Genomic DNA, 21,732 nt, shown 5'->3' on the forward strand with positions numbered 1-21,732 from the left:
AATCTATTGTGTCTTAAGTGTAACTTCAAGTGTGAATGCTGTCCATATTCTCTCCGATTTTTATTTACAAACTTATTGCGTATTGTTTCTTTTTCTTCTCGTTGTTTAATCGTTTTTCTTACTATTTATCACTTCTTTAATTTTGCTTTTTCTTGTTCTACTGTTAGGTGTTAAATGTTCTTTATAATTACTTAGTGTATTTGCTGCTTGGCACGAAAGGTTTTAGTAATACTAGTGTGTAATTTTTGAGGAGTTTGCTGGGAACACCTTACTCGGGATTGCCAGTGTGATCCAATTTAGTCAAGGTTAATACGAATGTAACTAATCCTAATATATTTTTAAATTATTAAAAAATAAATTATAGAGTACTGAAGTTTGTATGAACTCAAATATATTTAAATTAATACATTAATTTTTTTTTCATTAATCAGTATTTTTTTTTTAATTCCTTATCAGCTGTTTTACAGTTACAGCGTTATTATTTTAAAATAATTATTACTTTTGTGGGCTAATATAGCCTACTACCACTTCTATTTTAATATTTATTATTACCTGTAAGTTCATGAATCAGATTTAGCGAACTTCTAAACCTTTCGAAGTGTAATTTATTCCTTACCAGACTTTTATCATAAGTATACATTTATTTGTATATATGTGCTTGCGCACGCGCGGGTGTTCTGTGAAAGTTACACCGTACAAAAATCATTATCTTATTATTACAAATAAAATGTTATTGTATCTTCAAAATGTGTCACTATCTGTCTATGTGTGATCCTCTCACAAGTTTAATACAATTTTTTCACATAGCTTTGATATTAACTTCTACAACGGCAATTTTTTTTTTTTTTTTACTTACAAAACGAGGCCTATCTTCAGAAGAGTTTGTTAAAAATAATGATGGAAGATCGCAATTCAGTTCACAACACAACATAGCAATTCTACTGTATTATAAAGTTGAACCGTGTAAGTGAGAAGAAGGCAAGGCTTTCCTTTATTTAGGGTGAGAAGAAAAGAAGTTAAGGGGGAAACGGTACTCCAAAGTTCAACGGATAAATAAAAAAAAAAATAATATAATAAAAAAAGGAGTCTGAGTACGGTACGGTAGCCTATCCGCTCGGGATCAATCCCGGGAAAATGTTTTAACAAGGGGATCGAAATATAAGAGGGAGAAAAGCGTGTAAGTAATATAGAAAAAGAGAAAGGCAAAAGGAACGTAAACTAAAGACGGAGAAGGACGAAGTAAAGAAGAAACGAAGCAGATAAATAACGTGAGCCATCAGAGTGAAAGAATTTAATAGGCGGGGACGACTGAGAGAAAACAAAGAACGTTTTTACTGCTCGGAGAAAAAGAATGGATGAGTTTCTTTGCTCGACTCAAATTAATTCTTGACGACTTATAAGAAGAAAAACTAAAGAGGAATGTGATTATGTGCTGTTTCTCCTTTTGAAGATCGCAGCGACAAATGATCAGAGATCGCTTCTTTTTCTCAACCGTTTCTTATATTTGAAATATTAATTATATACTTCAACTCTGAGACGAAACGGGAAATAAATTTAAGTCTCTCGAGTTAGTGTTCCTATTCAGCCGGTATCTTTTTTCTTTTTAACATTTCTTTTTTAAGGAACACCTGTCTAAAATAAAATATAAAAAATCAACAACTAAAGAAAACCTTAACCTCCATCAATTTAAATGCTATAAAGAAACAAAAAAAAGATAATAAAAGAATTTTATTTTGTCCGTTTCCTTCCGCATTCTTCTACGTAACTTTATCTCAAAATTAGTTCAGAATAATAATATAATGGCAGCTAAATTTGTAATTAGGAAAAAATTTTAATTGTCAGTAAGTAATAGCTACTGTTTCTTTTATACGTATTCGAAAAGAATGGAATTTAGTTGTTTGAATTTAAAATATGTTACAAGTTTTATGTTAATAAATACAAGGAACACGTGATTAAAAGAAAATTAAAAAAAACTGTACTTTGCAAAACATAAAAACAAAAAAAGTAGCCTTCTTAAAAAATAATTAGTGTTAACGACGTGATGTTTTTAAATGTATACCTGTGTAATTTTTTAACCGAAACCCGTTAGCTCAAGAAAGCTTTCAGCGTAAAAAGTTAATTTTAAATTTAAAAAAATAACAAATAAATTAATGAAGAATCTTTTTTAAATTTAACCACATCGGTCAAACTTAGCTTATTTTTCACCTCCACAGCTGTTATATCTTATAGTTAATAATAAAGAAAATATTCTACTTACGAACAAGTGATCGATCCGAATTTTTGTATTTCTTTATTCATTGACGTTTAAATACGTGGATTATAAGAATCTAAACCAGTAAATTCTATTAAACAATGTACTCGTATAATTTGCAGTATCTTAAATTCTCAACTCAGCCAATCTGAGGGGGTAAGTACCACTATTGTTTACTTTCGTTATGCATAAACTTTTCATTTTCGTGTTGGAATATCTAAGGTATTATTGTATCATTTTTTAAGTTAATAGTTTTTTCTATAACTATGGATTATATTTTTGTAATGTTATGTACGGGCTGTATTTTAGTTTCGTTTATTATTACTTTTTTAATTGTTAATTTTTTAAAAAATGTATTTATTTTTATTATTCCATTTTTATATTTATCGATGATATATATGTAAGTCCTTTAAGCGGTTCTTTAGCGTTTTTCGATTCTTTTTCCAAATCATACCTTTTACTTTGAGGCTTCTTAATAAAAATCTAAGCTTGTGTCATCATTATCAAATATTTTTTATTTTTATATATATGCCTGATTTAAGTATGATATTACCTCTTAGGGCTTCCTCAAAAAGTTAGATCTAGATTTTAAGATACAAAAGACTGTCAAATAATTGTACGGCATTCACAAATATGAATCTATAGAACGAACTTTGAAAATTAAAATTTTAACTTATCCTACATCCATATTTGTGAAAGTACAAATGCACAGAATTTTTATTTCTTTGTACAAAGTAACGGAAGTATTGTAATCGTGAAAAATTTCGGTTTTCAGATTTCAACGGAAATATCCATTTTGACTAGTTTCAGCGTGACGTCTGTACGTACGTACGTACGTATGTTCTCGTATAACACAAAAACGATTAGCCGTAGAATGTTAAAATTTTGGATTTAGAACTGTTAAAACATTTAATTGTGCATCTCCACTTTTGATTGCAATCCAGTGAACCAAAGTGTCCAAAAAAGCCCATATTCAAAAAGAAAAATTGGATTTTGAACTTTTTCTTAACTGCAGCAATAAGCCCTCATTGAGAGCTTTTCAACAATGTGTATTAAGTGGTACTTATTTTCATTGGTTCCAGAGTTATAGCCAAATAAATTTTTATTTAATGAAATATTTGGATTTTACAAGGGGAAGGCACATTGGTTCGAATCCGATTTCATATACATGTATTTTTTAACTTTTTTTTTTTAATTTAAATATATTGATTTATTAATAATTATTAACCTCTGATTTTAAACAAAATTACAATAAATAATAATTCAATAATAATAAAAAATAAAATACGAAAAAAAATCAAAAGTTATTAGTGAAATAAAATTTTAAGTACTTTTTATTTTAATCCAACTTTTTTACATTCAGAGGTTAATAAATTAATATAATTAGAGTAAAAAAAAAAAAAAAATTAAATAATATATGTATTTGAATTCGGATTAAAAACCGATGTGTCCATGGTTACGGATCCGACACATCCTCATTTACACCACATTACTTAAGCGATTAGGAACAAAATTAATATGTAAACTAATATAAAATGCTAGTACGGATACCACAAAAAAAATTAGATGCAATATGGTGTCCACCACAATGCAATTGTGTATCTGTCCACTTTATTAAAGAATTGGAGGATCGTATCTCACTTTAAAATGAAATAAGTTTAAATGAAGTGCAGTAAAAAATGTGTTTATGTAATTTAATAAGCGTGCAAGGAAGTTATGTAGTGTCCACATCAGATTTTTTAAATTGTACCAAAGTGCATCCTTAAAAACTAAATAATATTATCGATCTCTATCAAACCAAGCAATCTGGTTGATGAAAAGGTACAATCGACTGTGTAAGTCAATACAGTAATTCGGGTTCAGAAAAGGGCTTCATTAGAAGATTTTCTTTCAGTTCCACAATATTACTCTCTCGATGAACGTTTAAATAATACTAGTTTTAAGATTTTTTAAAACTTTTGATTTTTTGCATCAGATTAAACTATATAAATGTGTGCTAAAATAATTTTCATTAATACCTTAAAAAATTAAATATTATTTTGTTGTTATTTTTAACAAGTCGTATCTTCATGAATTTACTTTAAAATTATTTTACGTGTTTATATTTTAAATAATTAATATGGATTTTAATCTTATCTGTTTTTTATTCCTTAATTAATTGTGTATTTTGTGCAGCGCTGATCAAGGTTTTACCTGGGTTTCCCTTGATTCATCCAGGCAAATTGTGGGTAATTTTTTTTTTTATCCAGCATATATACTCATTAATACAATTGATTAGCACCTATGTAATATTATTAAGCACCGATAAGAATTAAAATTTATTTAATTACAGTTTAGCGAAGCTTGCATAGATATCGTTACTAATTATAGATATTCAAAAGAAATTTATTGAGTTTTTTTTTTAATTTTTATAAGTCTTTTTAACGGTAAATTATGATTAAAACAAGAAAAATAATTAACACGATTTATTATAATATAAAAAATTAAATATATTTTCATATAAAAAAGTATTAAATAATTATAAGATTATTTCAAGAAATACAAATTTTATAAAGCATGCAAAAACACCTTAACGTTAGTCATGCCAAAATAATTAATCAAATACAAATTTAAAAGATTTATTTAGCGTATACTTTATACAAAGTAGCAAAATTTTAATATAAATAGCTTCAGGAAACGCTTGTTTACGTTAATTTAAGCTTACTTAACATATCATACTGCTGCACGATATACGAGTAATATCCGATAGCCTACGCTTTTTAAATGTATGCGATACGTTCCATTTTAAAATTTATTCCATCTTGCACGAAATACGTTGGTATATTATCTGATACGTAATTTTATACGTATCAGTTCCTTATTTATTTGTTTTTTACTGTTACTGTTACCGTTTCCTTTTTTCGTGTAACAGTATAAGAAACAGAATTCCATGAATAGTAAGGTTACATAATTTTGATCCAACTGCAATAATTTTTGTGTTCATGTAGTTCTATCGATGAATTAATTTTAGTAGGGCATAAAATTATATTTAATATTTATTCATTAAAAAATTGATTTCAAATTCCATTAAATTTACATTAGAAATTTTTTATATAAATTTACTAATTTCAAAGAAAAAACGCTAACCGGCGAAAATACATTTTTATGCTATGAAGTACGATTAACTAGTTATAACAAATATTTTTAAAATGCAGGCCGACTATTTTGAAACCCACATTCTTAGATCGCTCAAAGTTTCGGGTCCTGAACTGGAAACTGTTACTTTGAAGAAATTACAATAGACTGATATTTTTTATTAATTAAACAGGCTATAACTTTTATTTATCATTATTATTCTCATAAGCAAGAGTTTAATGAAGAAAGCGGGGTCCAAGGAGTAGAAGCTTCTGGTTAGACAGTAAGGGAAAACGAAGCCACCAATGACCGGCTAAATATCCCGTAACCGAGACGAGAAACCAAGTAACCATATAGCGCGGGCGAAGCCGCGACGAGGATGCTAGTGTAAATTATAGACAGTATTAAATAGACTACCTACAAAAATATTAGTTTTTCCCTCTAAAAATATGGAGGGGTAAAATTTAAAGGTAACGGCCAATGCATTATTATTTTATATTGTTACCTCAAAGAAAAAAAAAGGATAAAAACGTGTATGTAAATGAATATACAAATTAAAACTGGAAAAAGAAGGTTTGAATAAAATATTTAAAAGAACAAATGTTTTAAGCCTACACGTTTCTGTTTTTATTTTTAATTGATGTGTGAAAAATGGTCAAACTTTTAACCACTCTCGAGTTCTCAAAAGTGGTCATACTTATTAATTTATGGTTCTTTCTTTAATAAAACTAATAAGAAAAGAAAAAAAAAACTGGTATTCAACAAAAAGGCCTTAAAAAGTAGATTTAAAAATATATATTTCCTGTACTATATATTTTTTGTTATATTATTATTTTATCCCTAATGTTTACAGAATAGTTATAAAATAAACAAAATATATATATCACGTATATTTATTTAATTATTTACTGCTGAAGTACCTTAATATTCCGATCCGAATAATGTTGAAGAAAATTTTTTTCCCCTACATCCCCGAGCCGGACATCCAATTAAGTATACTAGGCTCGGGGACGTGTTCTTTCCGGATCTTTTAATTGTCTGCCTCTAATTTCCGACGGAAGAAACCAGGTCCGGCTATGCCGTTCCCCGCTACCCCGGTGGAGACCGGGTCTCGGTCTTTCCTTTTGCCAGCCTCAAACCGGCGGCGCAGTAGCCGAATCGTATCCGGGAACCCACATCGCCGGCCGGTTCTCGGTCTTTTCATTAAACCACACCTAACGGACCCCTGGAGTCCCCGCTCCATCACGGGAACCCACACACCAGGGCACGTGAGCCCTCAGGAACGGGGCTGTCCTCCCAACCCTGCTGTAAACTAAAACCCTCAGTATCGCAGACTTCTTGCATCATCTTCTTTTATTCTGAGGAGCAAGCATCCAGGTGAGGGATAATTCCTCACGTCCATGCGACCACTGCTGAACCCGCCCGTGTCACCTTCCATTTTTCCCGTATTATAGAATCGGACCTGGATGCTCGGCTAGATCGCTCTCATGGCGAATTAGGTTACCACACAACGCAACTCATGCGGTTGACTGATGCGGTTGACGATGTCGAACAAACTTTTTTCGTGTGCAGGCGATGGGAGGAACATCGTATAAATGCAGGACTGATGCATACCCGGCCGGAGCAGCTCTCGGAGTCGTTCTTGGTTATGTCTGGGCACTGGCATAATTTTGCAATATTTGCAAGAGCAGTCCTCAGAATAAAAGAAGATGATGCAAGACGACTGGGATAAGTAAGCCAATGGCTGCAGAGCTCGCTTCGTTCACCTTTCCCAGTTTGCCCGGGAGCTTACGACCTAGACACCCCCCCCCCACTTCCTGGACCCCACACTGTTCGTTATCCTCATGGTTAATGAGAATAATACTGATAAATAATAATTGTAGTATTCAGACTTTATAGAAACCTGAAGGAGAAATTAAATTACAATAGATAGAATAACAGTATCTTTTTTTTAACCTCCGGGTCTACCGTTCGATATTGCTTCAGAGGATGAGATTAATGTTCTTAGTGTGTGTTAAAATGCCGTGCCCGACCGGGATTCAAACCCGGGACAGAATAATAGTAGTATCTATGGTAACTAAAGTACATAGACCTTTCACAACGAAAAAGTCATAACTTATTTCTTTGCCGTGGTGACAGAAATATAATAATGAAAGTAAAATGATTAATCTTTTTTTTTTCCTTAATGAATATTCTTAATTTACAGCTTCACCCTCATTGGAAGCTAAGAAATAATGAATATTTTTAATATCTCAACCTTCAACGGAGCCCTCCCTGGGATATCATGAATGTATTCTGCAAATTTGGAAGCAATCAGTTGGTTGGTTTCTTGAGTGATGCGATAGAAAACAAACAGAAAACTTTTGTGTGTTTGTGTGTGTGTGTGTGTGTGTGTGTGTGTGTGTGTGTAATATTATTCATTCGATTAATTCGAATCATTCAGTTCAAATCCAGCTCACACGGTAATAGAGACTCATAGTTCACAGTTCATTAATCCAAGTTATTAAAGTTTGAGCTTCAACCGATAAATCTCCAGTATACATATTGTCTTATTTTCCATGATAAAATATATTTAAAAACCTTCCTATTTATGCTAAGAAACATGGGTAAAAATTAAATTGCCGATTGATCGAGTAGTTTTTCTGTTTATCCCCAATAAATAAAGACTCTCTTCCTTTTTATGTAGTAGCGTGTATATATATATATATATAGAGAGAGAGAGAGAGAAATATCTTTAAATATATATAATTTGTTAGATTTTAAAGTGATATAATCAAAAGATAATAATTTATTTAAAATAAAACATTTCTTTAGGCCATATAATCGACAACTGAACAAATAATTATAACTGAAACTGACATTCAACAATTTATATCCATAAAATTTTTATTGAATACATTTTGACATTCTTTTCTTACATCATGAAAATCCTGACTAGTTATCATTTTAAAAGGTAATTATTTATAATGAAACAATCTCTCATCTACGCCTAGGTTTACCCAATAAAAATTCCAGTTTGTTTAGCAAAACTCTCTTGTTACTGCTTTATAGTTTTTAGTTCAGGCCACGCGACTCGCCTACCTTAATCTACATTTAGGCGTATAATTATTGTAGTAATTCCGGAAACTAGTATGCAACATGCAATTCTCGGTATGGATGAATTTCCTCCGTTCACTGTATCCATTTGCACTTTATAATAACTAATGTATACTAAAGAAAAAAAAACAAATTAATTTATTAATTAATTCAATATACTACATTATAATTAAGCAAAATTATACATAAAGTTATAACATGTAGTTAATCATGTTTTAATGCCAGCTGAATTTTAATGAGATATGATCAAAAGCTAATATTTTTAGAACCTATTCTAGTTTATTGATTTTGATATAGATACTTTACTGACAGACATATGTCTGTCAATAAACAGACATAATTATTGGGTTTTAATTATTTGGCTTTTAATTATTACTCGATTTTAATAAAAACAATAGGTTTATTTGATTTCTCTTATTTAAGCAAGGGTTATATATACCTTTAAAACTGTACGGCTCTTCATTTAAAAAAATGTTTTTTGACATTTTATTACTTGAAAAATTATTATTTTTGTAAAAATAATAACGAAATAAAACAATTTGACATTTAGTCCTTTATTGGTGTTTTTCTTACGGCTGAAGAAAAGTGTTTATACACAGGGTTACTACGGCATCTTTTATTGTAATTTTACATCAAAATAATCTACTTATATTGCATTATAAAATACGGGAAAGAAGACACCATATAATTTCTGATGTCAGGATTCTCTGTACGACTTTTACAGGGCATAAATTACAATACTTTTTACACATTCAGTTCCCTAACTAAGAAGAAAGCGTATATAACTTTCGTAGTTTATTATTTTAATTAAGAAAGAAGTATAGAATTATACTACAGGTAAAGCATGTGAGTTATAATAGACTTTAGTAATCACAATTTCACTGACTGATTAATCTTCTCTATACTAATAAATTGATGCGGAAAACAGTCTGAATTTTTCACAGTTAGGGCTGAAAAATATCACATTTCGTTAATATTACAGAGTACCACTTCCTTTTTAATTTCTTTTTTTTTCTTGAAGATATCGCCACATAAGCTGAATGTACTACGAAGCATTCACCTCATCCTCTGAAGCAATACCGAACGGTAGTCCCGGAAGTTAAAAAAAAGATACTATTATTCTATCTTTTATAATTTAATTTCTTTTTCATGTTTCTATAAAGTCAGAATACTACAATTATTATTTATCAGTATTATTCTCATAACCATAAGGATAACGAACAGTGTGGGGTCCAGGAGGTGGGTGGGTGACTAGGTCGTCAGCCCCCGGGCATAGTGGGAATGGTGAACGAAGCGAGCTCGGCAGCAGCCATTGGCTCTGGAAGCCTCTGAGTTGGCTCTGCCATTCGGCTGGGCTGACCTGAGCCCCAAGGGTTCTTGCTAAACGAGTGTACTAGTATATATATATATATATATAATAAACTGTTACCTTTGTGACGTTAAATTTGGCATCTCTGATCTACTACGTAGAAAATATCAGCTGCTAGAATAGAATTTTCATTATTCTTTATTACAAAATTTCGACTCCTCTTAAACGTGTACCGTTAAAATGTGCTGTGATATAAAATTTCAATTTTCTTAAGATGTAAAACCGGCCGAAATTCACTGGCAAATGTTAAAACAGCATAATAAAAAGTTTATTAATCGAAGAAATTATAATTTTTATCAGCGAATCGAGCATATTAAATCGGACAAAACGAGTCTCACGGATTTTCATAGAAGCGAAAGACTGGTGGAACTTTCGAACAAATTGCATTTTTGTTGTTATTCACAAGGACAGAAACATAAATTTTAGAAAACTGTTGAAATTTGTTGGCTAGTTTCAGCACTGTCTATTCAACTATCACTGACTAAATGAATTATCACAAAACTTGTTCAAGGTGAGTTCCGATACAGTTGACACAAAATCGCAGACACCCGAATTGAACGAAACTTTTTTTTTTCGGACGGTTAAATTTTTTTAGATCGCGTAATAAAATGTGATTCAACTAGGATTCATCATTTTTAAGCAGAATCTAAACATTAGAATGTGAAATAGAAACATTCAAATTCGTTCGCTACGAAAAAAGATACTGTTCACCAAGTAAACTGATGCTAATAGGGGTTTTTTTTTAAAATTTAAAGCCTAATATGTTTCGATTATTTTGAAGAAAACGTACTATCAATAATCGCATATATTGTGATGTTCTAGAAAATGGAATTAAACTAGCAGTAAGCAGGAAACGTCCTGGTTTTCTCTCAAAAGATGTCATTCATTTACCCCCATATCGTTAAAAAGGACAAGGGAAGCTGTTCAAAAATCGGGTAGAGGGTTTTTGCTACATCGACTTTACAGTCCTGATCTCCCTTCATCATTTTTTTATATGGTCCTCTCATAGAGTTTTTACGTGGTATTAAGATCGATTCCAATGACCAAGTAAATACTGCGGCGATAGAATAACTGAAGACATCATGGTGAACAATTATTTACTATTGGAATGAATGAAATATTGCGACAAGCGCTTAAGACTAGCTGTTATGTTGAAAATTGTGTTAATTTTCATTTCTATTGAATAAATAATAGGTTTTTACAGTCATTCATTTCTTTAATAATTGAACGATCTTTGTTTATGTTCCTTCATAAATAAAACTACATTTGATTTAAATCGATCGTGTAACTATTGAAAAAATTACCTAATCAGAAATAAAAAAAAAAGCGATGCACGTATCGTTTTACGTATTGGTATTATTTTATGCTTATCAATATATATATATATATATATATATATATATATATATATATATATATATTTTTTTTTTTAAAAAAGAAACTTCTTGGTTGTTTAAGTAGATAATAAATATTATATTTCAATATTCTTAACGTTATACAACCATTTAACATTAATAAATTACATAAAATAATTAAACAAGTTTCACTTCATATCCGAAGCTTTTTCAAGTAAAACTAAAGCAAACTTACAAAATCGTATGTTAAATAATATACCGTTCTTATTATTCAGCCAAATGGAAATTTTGATAAATGAAAAAAAAAAAACAAAATACCTAAACCGTTATTCTTTAACATAATACCTCTAATTAAACGAAAAACATTGAATTATACTTGTATAAATATTACTTAATCCATTAATATCAATTCTGCTGTTAATAGAATTTTCCCATCGGAAAACATGTATCATTTCCAGTACTAACATTGTATTGTTTATATCATAGTCTAAAATGTTTACTTGTTCAAATTTAAAACTACGTTTATGTTCTTTCTCATGTTTGGACAAGGCAGTAACTTCATGATTTCTTTATTTGTGGGCCTCCAACCGTTTTTTTAAATATTGGGAGGTTTGTCTAATATACTGTCCTGGACAATAATTGCATTGAACACTATATATTAAATTGAATTTTTTTAAGTGGGTCAGTAGATGATTTTAATTTGGAAAAAAGATGGTTAAAATTGTTTAAGTTTTTAAATAGAACTCTAGATTCTCAATTACAAATATTCCTGAGTTTTTCAGACAAATTTTGAATAAATGATATTAAAAATAAATACTTTTGAATATACGGAACGGTTATATACAGTTGATATTCATTTTCATTCTGTCAAGTTAAGCTAATGTTGTTTTTTTTAGAATTGCACAATTCATAACAGCTATCAAGGTAAATTTTGTTAATTAATTTTGCAGGATAATAATTATTTTTTATTAAAAAACCTTTTTGTGCCGTCAACCATTTTCTTTCTATCGAGTGGGTCCGTGAATGTTAAAACCGTCTTAGGTAAATTTTTTGCTACAGATTTTTTATATACCATGGGCTGAGCTGACAAATAGTTTAGATATCTACCTGAAGAAGTCTTTTTAGCGAACCACTTCTATATTTTTCCATTCCGATAGGATGAGGCTATGTCAAGAAATTCTATCTTATTATTATTATGTTCTACTTCACTTGTAAATTCTCAGGTAAGTACAGTAAAATTTCATTGAAAAATCTTTTGTAGAAAACAACTTTACAGTTTAATTTTGCCAATACACGTATTTGGAATTCACAAAATTCCATAACCAAATTTACTAGAAACGAGTGATCCCATAGCTGGCTAATCCACAACATTAATCGTAAAAATTTTCCTCAAATTTGAAGAATGTTTTGTTAATGCAAAATGTAATACCGCTAATAAAATCTTCCTTATTTATGCCGGTAAACTTCCGAATTTCTTCCCGTTTATTTTTGATTGCCTGTATGGCTAATTCATCGGGTATACTTATGTGTAGTGATACCGCATTAAAGGTTACAATTTTGTATTTTTCCGGTACGGTTTGTTTGTCTTTGAACGTACGGAATTCCTATAAGTCCTTGATACGAAATTTATTTTTACTCACTACATTTTGAATTACTTTTACTAAATAATTTGGTCTCATTCTATATCCCACTTTATGTAATTTAATTAATCCATATATACTTGGTGGCTTAGCATTATTAATACAAAGCAAAATTTCCTCGTATTTTCCGATATTTTTGTACTTCTCATACCTCAAAACGTATGGAAAAGTCAATTTACTTCCCAATACAGAGTGCAACCAAAAATACTCTACTTTCTTCAAAAATTCGGTAAAAAAACTTAAAGAAACCATTACTTAATAATAGTTCAACTTAGGTATATAAAACGCCTTATTTTAAAAATAAAACAAATGTTTAATTACCCTTAATTTTTCAACCTAGAAAGTTTTCATTTTTTTTTTAGTATTAATTAATTACCTTAATCGATTACTGGAATGCAAATTTATAATCATAGATTTTCATTTTAAAAAAAAAGGTTTGTGAGGGGTTCTCTTTGTTATTTTTAATATATGAGTATTTTATAATTAACAATTGAAATATTTCGATATAATTTAGAGGTGTTTTTTATTTATTTATAATCATTACCTAACTTGATTAAAATGATTTTATACAATTATTCCTTATTTATAAACGTTAGTTTTTAATTTATTTAATGGTTAACTTATAATTTTTTATCTTTGTTAAGCGCTTTCGTAGAGATGCCTTCTTCATCAGAATGTATTAAGGTAGAAAATATATTGGATTAGAAAAATAAAAGTATGGAAAGTTTTATATATATATATATATATATATATATATATCATCTCAGTCAATGATATGATGTGAATAATTATTCTGCTTCTATTAAAATCTTTGACAAGTAATATAACTCTCATAATTTCAATCCTTTAAATTTACTATATTTCAAATACAATCATCAAAAACAATTTTTTCTGCTTCATTAATTATATTTTTGTTACTATTTTTTATTATATGTATTTCTTGGGAATAAGAAATTTAAATTTATTCTTACTTATTTCATAAGGCACGTACCAGAAGGTTTTTCTTTATAAAAATATAACAGCGGGATAATTCATTTTATATCTGTGTCTAAGGTGGTAAGTGTGCCTCATTAAATTTAATTTAAAAAAAGAACATATATATATATATATATATATATATATATATATATATATATATATATAACATTTTATGTTTTAACACATTATGAAGAAGCAAGCAGAAATCTCTATGAAATAGTAAAAAGAAAAGAGAAAAAATTAAGCAAAGTAAATTACAATATTAATTTGTTATAAATAATTATATTCTGCTGTATGCTCTGCTGTATATTCTGCATGTACTTTTTGTACAAGAATTATTCATTATTTTTGAAAATATAAAAAATGAAAATGTCAAAAATTGTATTTTTTATAAGAAATTATGTATTGAACAGGTATTTTTTAAGTTTGGTGTATTTATGTAGGTTTTCGGTTATGATATATTTAGTAAACGACTTATATTTTTCCAAATTTTATTGTTCAACCGAACAACTCAATCGAAACTGCTTGTTATGTATTGTAATCTTATGATCAAATCCTGCGACTCTACATCATTAATCCATGGTGACCGTAACGAGAACAAAAGTTGAAAGATAGTTATACATTTTGGAAAATAAATCTGGTTCTGATAATACTTCAAAGAATTAACAGCTAATTTTACGAATTAAATTAAAGTTTTCAGATAATAATAAATTTATCGATGTTACGCTGTCATAAGATAATATCAGCTGGAAAATATGAAGTAAATAATAAAAGCCCGGATAATTTCCCCCTTATACTTATATGGTTTTACTTCTTGCAATATGATTTTAATTTTTACGGTATTTTTAAGAAAAACGATGTGCCTTGTCAGCATAAAATATAAAAGAATAATTTTTTTCAATCATAAATGATCTGTAGGCCTCAGAGTACCGATTTACAAACAGACAAATTTGTTGCAACTCTTCAAAATGTTCTTTATTAATTAAATAAAACAACGTTAAGCGATGTTTTGTTTTGTTTTTGTTTCTCTTTGATTGTCATAATCCCTTTTTAAATCAAAATCACTTAATTGCATTCTTTATTAAGTTTATATATATATATATATATATATATTTTAAACTACATCTTAAATTACTTTTCATGCAATTTAATATTTAATGATTAAATGGTCGATGTTTTATAACGCTATGTAAGGAAGTTGGAGTAATTTATGCTTTGTGTTACTAATTATAAACTACAAGATTATATAACTCTGTAACAATAAAAAATATTTACTTAAAATATTAGTTTTATTATGCTGAAATCAGAATATGTTTAATTTTCTGAAATGTAAATTTTATTTTTATTTCCACACAACTACGTACCAGAGTAGTAAAACTCATTTCCAAATGAATTTTTTGATTATTCTATATTTATAATTGAAACAAACATATTTATTGAAGAAATAAAATCGAAATTGTTAATTGTAGAATAACGAGTAATTAAATTACCTGTAACACTCGTTTTGGCAACCCGGTTTTCTGTGACAATTGTTTTAAGTCCTTGGCATCCGGGTTATGGTTGATTGCGAAGTATGATTTCATGGTGCGCAGCTGGTGATGTTTAAAAGATGTACGCATGCGCTTCGTGCGTTGATGGTGGCTTCCGTTTGCCCCGCCCATCCCTGGTGTTCCCGGTCCGAATGCAACTTCCAGGTAAGCATCGGCGCTCAGATCTACAACAAACAAAAAAATAAAAGTTTTTCTATATTATTTAATTTAAAAAAAAATTGATCGGTAAATAAAATATATTTTTTATTAAAAAATAACAATTTCAAAGTAAAAATATTTAAATAAAATATAAGTTTTTTAATTTAGATCTTATATAATTAAAATAATAATAATAATATTATTATTATTATTTATCTTTTATTTGTTTTCATTAATTGTACAATATTTGGTCCCACTAAGACATAAGTTTTATCAATAGGTTCCCGTATTAACGTAACTAGAATACAAGTTAGTCACACAGTAGAAATATATTAATGACAATAATACGTTAAATGCATGATGGTTACTTAGAAAAAAATTAATGCTTTATATAATTCTAAATTGTAATGTAAATAGAGTTTATGTAATCAAAATTACATAATTAGACATTTTCTCAACCGCAACTGACTTTCAAACATTTTATTTTTGTATAAAGAAATCAAGTGAAAAGAATGAATTCATATGTAAATTTCTCTGTTTTTGAACTTACAGTGCATTTTTTCAATCTTGTTTTTCATGTTTTAGGTCAATAAACAACAATAAGATATACTAACATATTTAGAAACATTTTCTACTTGGAAAGATCAATTTAAAATAGACGAATAAACATACACGATCATGTGTAGAGCCTGTCTTAAACCCACCCTATAGTCAAGCTAAATGAATAATTAGTTATGAAATAGCATTCGTTCAATTCTGATAATTAATTTCCTTCATCTAGTAAATACTGGTCTCAATATTTCAATAATAAAATCTTCAAAATGTCTTTAAAAAAAAGTTATTTAGAAGTTTTTCTAGTTTTTTTCTACTTGTTCTAATTTATTTATAGAAATCAGATGTGATCAATAAACAGGTATTTTTTCCGCTGAAGTTGTGGTAAAATGGTGTTAAAAATTATATATTGTTTTCCTTTTTTCTTGTATTTTTATTTCTCATGGTTTAAATTAATTTTTAGTCTTTTTAAGTAATAGAAACAAATTAATACTGTACTCCAAATTTTTATGTCCTATATCATTATTAAAAAAAAAAAGAAGAAATAAGACCTCAGAACTGTAGCTTAGTATTGGTACAAATCTGAGGATAAAATAGCATAATAATTTACCTGCCTGCTTACAAAAGCCAGGAAACATTTTGAAGATACGGAATATATCATCAGTTCATATCAAACTTAATTATTTAGACGTAAGAATAGAAGTTACTGATGGACATTATATTAATTTGTAACTAAAATTTGATATAAGTATATAATATAAATACAAATTTTAACCGTCCAAACAGTAATGGTGAAAAAAAAAATTAATGATCTACATCTAAAAGCAAAAAATTCTTATAAACGAATCCATATAGATTAAAAAACTCCTTTTATGTAAGAAAAAAATAACTGCTATTTTCATTTCTATACTTTTTTTGAGGTTAAAAAATAAAAACTTTCCTTTACAAATAATATTTTTAATTTTTTTAGAATACACCTTTTAGAAGTTTGAGCCAAATAAAAAATAAATTCTGAAGACTTATTAACATTTCATTTACTTTAAAATAATAGAAAATTAAAAAAGCAAAAAAATTAAGTATTATATTTCATAATTTATAAGCGTTTTTTAAAATTTTATTAAAAATAAAATAAATTAAATACATAAAAAAAAACAACATCCATGTGAAAAGAATTTAGGTCCTTAAAAAACAATAAAAAATTAGATAAATCACTTCTTGATAAAAAAAAAGAACACAGAATATTGCGGGACGTATTCGCCCGAACTTTAGGAACTGATTCAGGACACCAAAATGAGAAAAAAATTCATATCCACATAAGTCCTATTTTGCTTTGTTTTCCTTCTGGAAGCCATTTTATAATTTTCGACAAAAATATTATTTCTCAGGAAAGGATAAACCTATCTTAATTAAATTTGGAAAATCTAAGACTAATGTCTTATTCTGTAAAATAAAAAAATTTGAAAACATCACCTTCGAAAATCTCAAAGTGGCGGCCATCTTAATTTTCTTATCTTTAATATCTTTGTAATTATTTGTTAAATCAAACTACTTTATAAAATTTATTAAGCTTTTTATTTTGAACAAAATCCGTTGACAAACAATCCAGTTATTTATTGCAGACAATTAACCTTTAGTTTTTTGCCGGCAGACAATTAACCCGGCAGGCAGTACGCTTTCGCACCGTAATGCAAGTTGATAACTTTTGACTTTTTTTTATTTCCTCCACTAAATGTAATAAAAATTATTAACAAGTAATTATATAACTTAATATTAATAATAAAAATAACTGGCCAACATTTTGCTATTAATATCCAGCGATAAACAAAATGGCAAAATGGAAAAAAAATCATGAAAACCTCTAAGTAGATAATTAAAATTTTTGTTTAAAAAACTTTCCATTAAATTTTTTTGGATAAAAATAAACATAAGGTACCGGTGAAATTAATTTACAAATTAAAAAAAAAAAAATTTTGAGTTTAGTCTATTTGTTGAAGAAGAGAAGTTTCAACATCATGAAAATAAACAAAAATTATATATCAAAGCGTGAAAGTACGAAAAGTATAAAAAGATTTATTTTTCACAATGGACATAAAAAGGTATTCTTTGCGTTTTACAAAACAAAAAACTTTATATCTTTGTGTATTAGGTAAGTATAAGTATGTATTATTTATTATATACATATAAACAAAATGTAGAATATGGAATGGATATAAAAAAAACAATTTATAATGTTATTTATTTTAATTAAATTATTTTGATTAATCATCAACACCATTAATTTTGATCGGAGTTTTTTATGTAACAAATAATTTTCATTATTGAACACCCGGATCATCCGTAAACATCTAGGAAGATATTTTTAATCATCATATTATCTGTTAAAATTTTAGATATATCTAAGTAATTGAAAAAGCTTCTTTTGCCAACATTTCTAAAACCGGTATTAAGAATATTTTTAAAAAAAATTATTACAGAACTAAATCTAAATTAATTTGACAGATGTCCAAAAATTTCATGCAAAAATGTTTCAGTATTAAAAGATATGCTATATTATAATATATTAACTAATTTATACATAAAACATGTAACTACTGAAACGTAGCTATCTGGACAACGTTTTAAAATATATTCTTAAGGTTCCAGATGAAGAATGTAGCAGCAGTCTTTGCGATTGTTTTTTTTTTTTTAATTCTGTTATATCCTTTTGAAAATTCAACTACTATCCTACATTATTACGTAATCCTGAATAATTTTTAGGGTTATATTAACCCTATAAATTATTGCCCGGGTTTTTACCCGGTCGTTAATAAATACATTCTTTTAAAATAATTAGATACAAGCAGTTTTATAATATTCTTGAATGTAGCATACTTTAACTTGGCTTTGATTGGAAAAAAAATTAAATGTATATAATTCTTTTTAAATAAATTTATAAAATTAATATAACGTATTAACGTTAAAGACTTACTCTACAAAAGATATAGATGTTATAACAGAACACGCCCATCGAGCAGCTGTGTAAGTTTGTTTTATATAACAATAACGGTTTAATATGCATTTAAGAAATAACAATGTAATCTTCCTGTATGAATCATGAGACCTTGGCGATGGTGAGGAGGCTTGAGTAATACAGAGTAGCAGGATCGAAGGTGCAATCAAATCGGAGAAGTATCTGTTGAGAACCAGACTAAGGAATGGTTCCTGAAAGAGGGCAGCAACACTTTCAATGGTTGTTAAGGGCGTAGGTCAGGAGGACTTAAACGGCCATATTAACTCAATCTTCTGAGTACTAAGCAGCTGTGAAAGCAATGGAAAACTACAGCTGTTTTTTATCCAAGAAAATGTAGCTCTCTACATTTTCATGTTAGACAGATGAAGACACCTACCTTGGTAAAATATGCCGGAGGTAAACTAGTCTCCCGTTCAGATTTCCGAGTGGGGACTACTAAGAAAGAGGTCACCAGAAAGTTAAAAAATAACATTCGACGATTCGAAGCGTGGAATGTTAGAAATCTAAAATAAGTTGGTAGGTTAGAAAATAAAAAGAGGGAAATGGATAGGTTAAATGTAGATATAGTAGGAATTAGCGATGTTCGGTGGAAAGAAGAAAACGACTTTTGATCAGGTGATTTTAGAATAATTAACTCACCGTTAAATAAAGGGCAGGCTGAAGTAGGTTTCGTAATGAACAAGAAGATAGGAAAGAAAGTAAAGTATTTCAAAATGCATAGCGATAGAATCATTGTAATAAGGATAACGTCAAAACCTAAACCGACAACGATTGTTAATGTCTATATGCCACAAGTACTCATGATGATGATAATGATAAGGTAGAGAGTGTATACGAAGAAATTGACGAAGAAATTAAACACATAAAACGAAATGAAAATTTAATAATAGTTGGAGATTGAAATGCCAGCATTGGAAAAGGCAAGAAAGAAAATATTCTGGGTGAATACGGGCTGACAAAAAGAATGAAAGAGGGGAACAACTTATTGAGTTTTGCACGAAGTATAATTTAGTAATGATCAACATCCAGTTTAAAAATCATAATACAATATACACGTGGAAAAATCCGGACGATAGAGCAAGGTATCAGATAGAATATATCATAATTTAACAGATTTAAAAATCAACTCATCGACTGCAAAGCTTATCCTGGAGCAGACACTGATAGCGACCATAATTTAGTAATAATGAAATGTTAATTAGGAATAAAAAACATGAAAAAAGGTGTCAGATGAATCGGTGGAATTTAGAGAAACTTGAGGAAGAGAAGCTTTTGAGGAAGAAGAAGATTTTTGAGGAGGACATCGCAAGAGGTCTAAGTGAAAAAGGTAAGGTAGAAAATATAGAAAAAGAATGGGAGAATGTTAAAAAGGAAATTCTTAAATCAGCAGAAGCGAACAAAAGTGGAACAAAGAGAACTGGTAGAAAACCTTGGATATCGGAGGAAATATTGGAGCTGATGGATGAACGTGGAAAGTATAAGAAAGCTAGTGATGAAGAAAGTAAACGGAACTATCGACAATTAAGAAATACTATAATCAAGTGTAAATTAGCGAGAGAAGAGTGGATTAAAGAAAAGTGTTCAGAAGTGGAAAGAGAAATGTTCATTGGTAAAATAGACAGAGCATACAGGAAAGTTAAGGAGAATTTTGTGGTAAATAAATTAAAATCTAATAATGTGTTAAATAAAGATGATACACCGATTTATAATACGAAAGAAAATGTCGATAGGTGGTAGAATATATTGAAGAGTTATATGGATCAGAAACTGGTGTTATAGAAAAGAAAAGGAGGTTGAAGAGGATGAAAAGAGAGATACAATATTGAGATCTGAATTTAAAAGAGCATAAAAGATTTGATTGGCAGAAAGGCTCCTGGGATAGACAGGATACCTGCAGAATTACTGCGCAGTGCAAGTGAGGAAACGATAGATTATACAAACTGGTATGTAATATTTACGAAAAAAGGGGAAGTTCCGTAAGACTGCAGGGCAATAGTGTTATTGTCATGATACCAAAGAAAGCAGGAGCAGGTAAATTTGAAGAATACAAAATAATTACCATAACTGCATGCATCAAAAATCATAACTAGAATTCTGTACAGAATAATTGAGAGAAGAGTGAAAGAAGTGTTAGGAGAAGGCCAATTTAGTGTCAAGAAAAGTACAGGATCAAGGGAAGCAATTTTAGTACTCAGATTAATAGTAGAAGGAAGATTAAAGAATAACAAACCAACATACTTGGCACTTAGAGATTTAGAAAAGGCATTTGATAACGTATATTGGAATAAAAAGTTCACTATTTTTAAAAATTTAGGGTTAAATTTTAGAGGTAGAAGAAAAAATTGCTAACATTTGCAGGAACTAAACTACAGCAGTAATAATCGAAGAACATAAGAAAGAAGCCGTAATAAAAAAGGGAGTCCGACAAGGAAGTTCCCTATCCCCGTTACTTTTTAATCTTTACAGAGAAGTAGCAGTTAATGATCTTAAAAGAAGAACAATTTATATCCGGAGTAACATTCAAGGTGAAAGGATAAAGATGTGACGATTTGCTGATTATATAGTAATTCTTGCTGAGAGTAAAAAAGATATAGAAGAAACAGCGAACGGCATGGATGAAGTCCTACGCAACAACTACCGCATGAAAATAAACAAGAACAAAACGAAAGTAATGAACTG

The 21,732-nt window shown here is 28.9% G+C and overlaps 1 protein-coding gene across 2 annotated transcripts in view; it reads right to left on the minus strand.

Annotated features, from left to right (window-relative positions):
* Positions 1–21,732, minus strand: part of LOC142328866 (protein apterous-like) — a 330,108-nt gene that overhangs the window by 18,825 nt on the left and 289,551 nt on the right. For both annotated transcript variants that reach the window (XM_075372993.1, XM_075372992.1), the window contains exon 5: positions 15,294–15,517. In XM_075372993.1, coding sequence (XP_075229108.1) covers positions 15,294–15,517 — 224 coding nt within the window. The remainder of the gene's footprint in view (positions 1–15,293; positions 15,518–21,732) is intronic.

Source organism: Lycorma delicatula, chromosome 8, assembly GCF_047948215.1.
Source record: "Lycorma delicatula isolate Av1 chromosome 8, ASM4794821v1, whole genome shotgun sequence".
Classification (NCBI taxonomy): domain Eukaryota; kingdom Metazoa; phylum Arthropoda; class Insecta; order Hemiptera; family Fulgoridae; genus Lycorma; species Lycorma delicatula.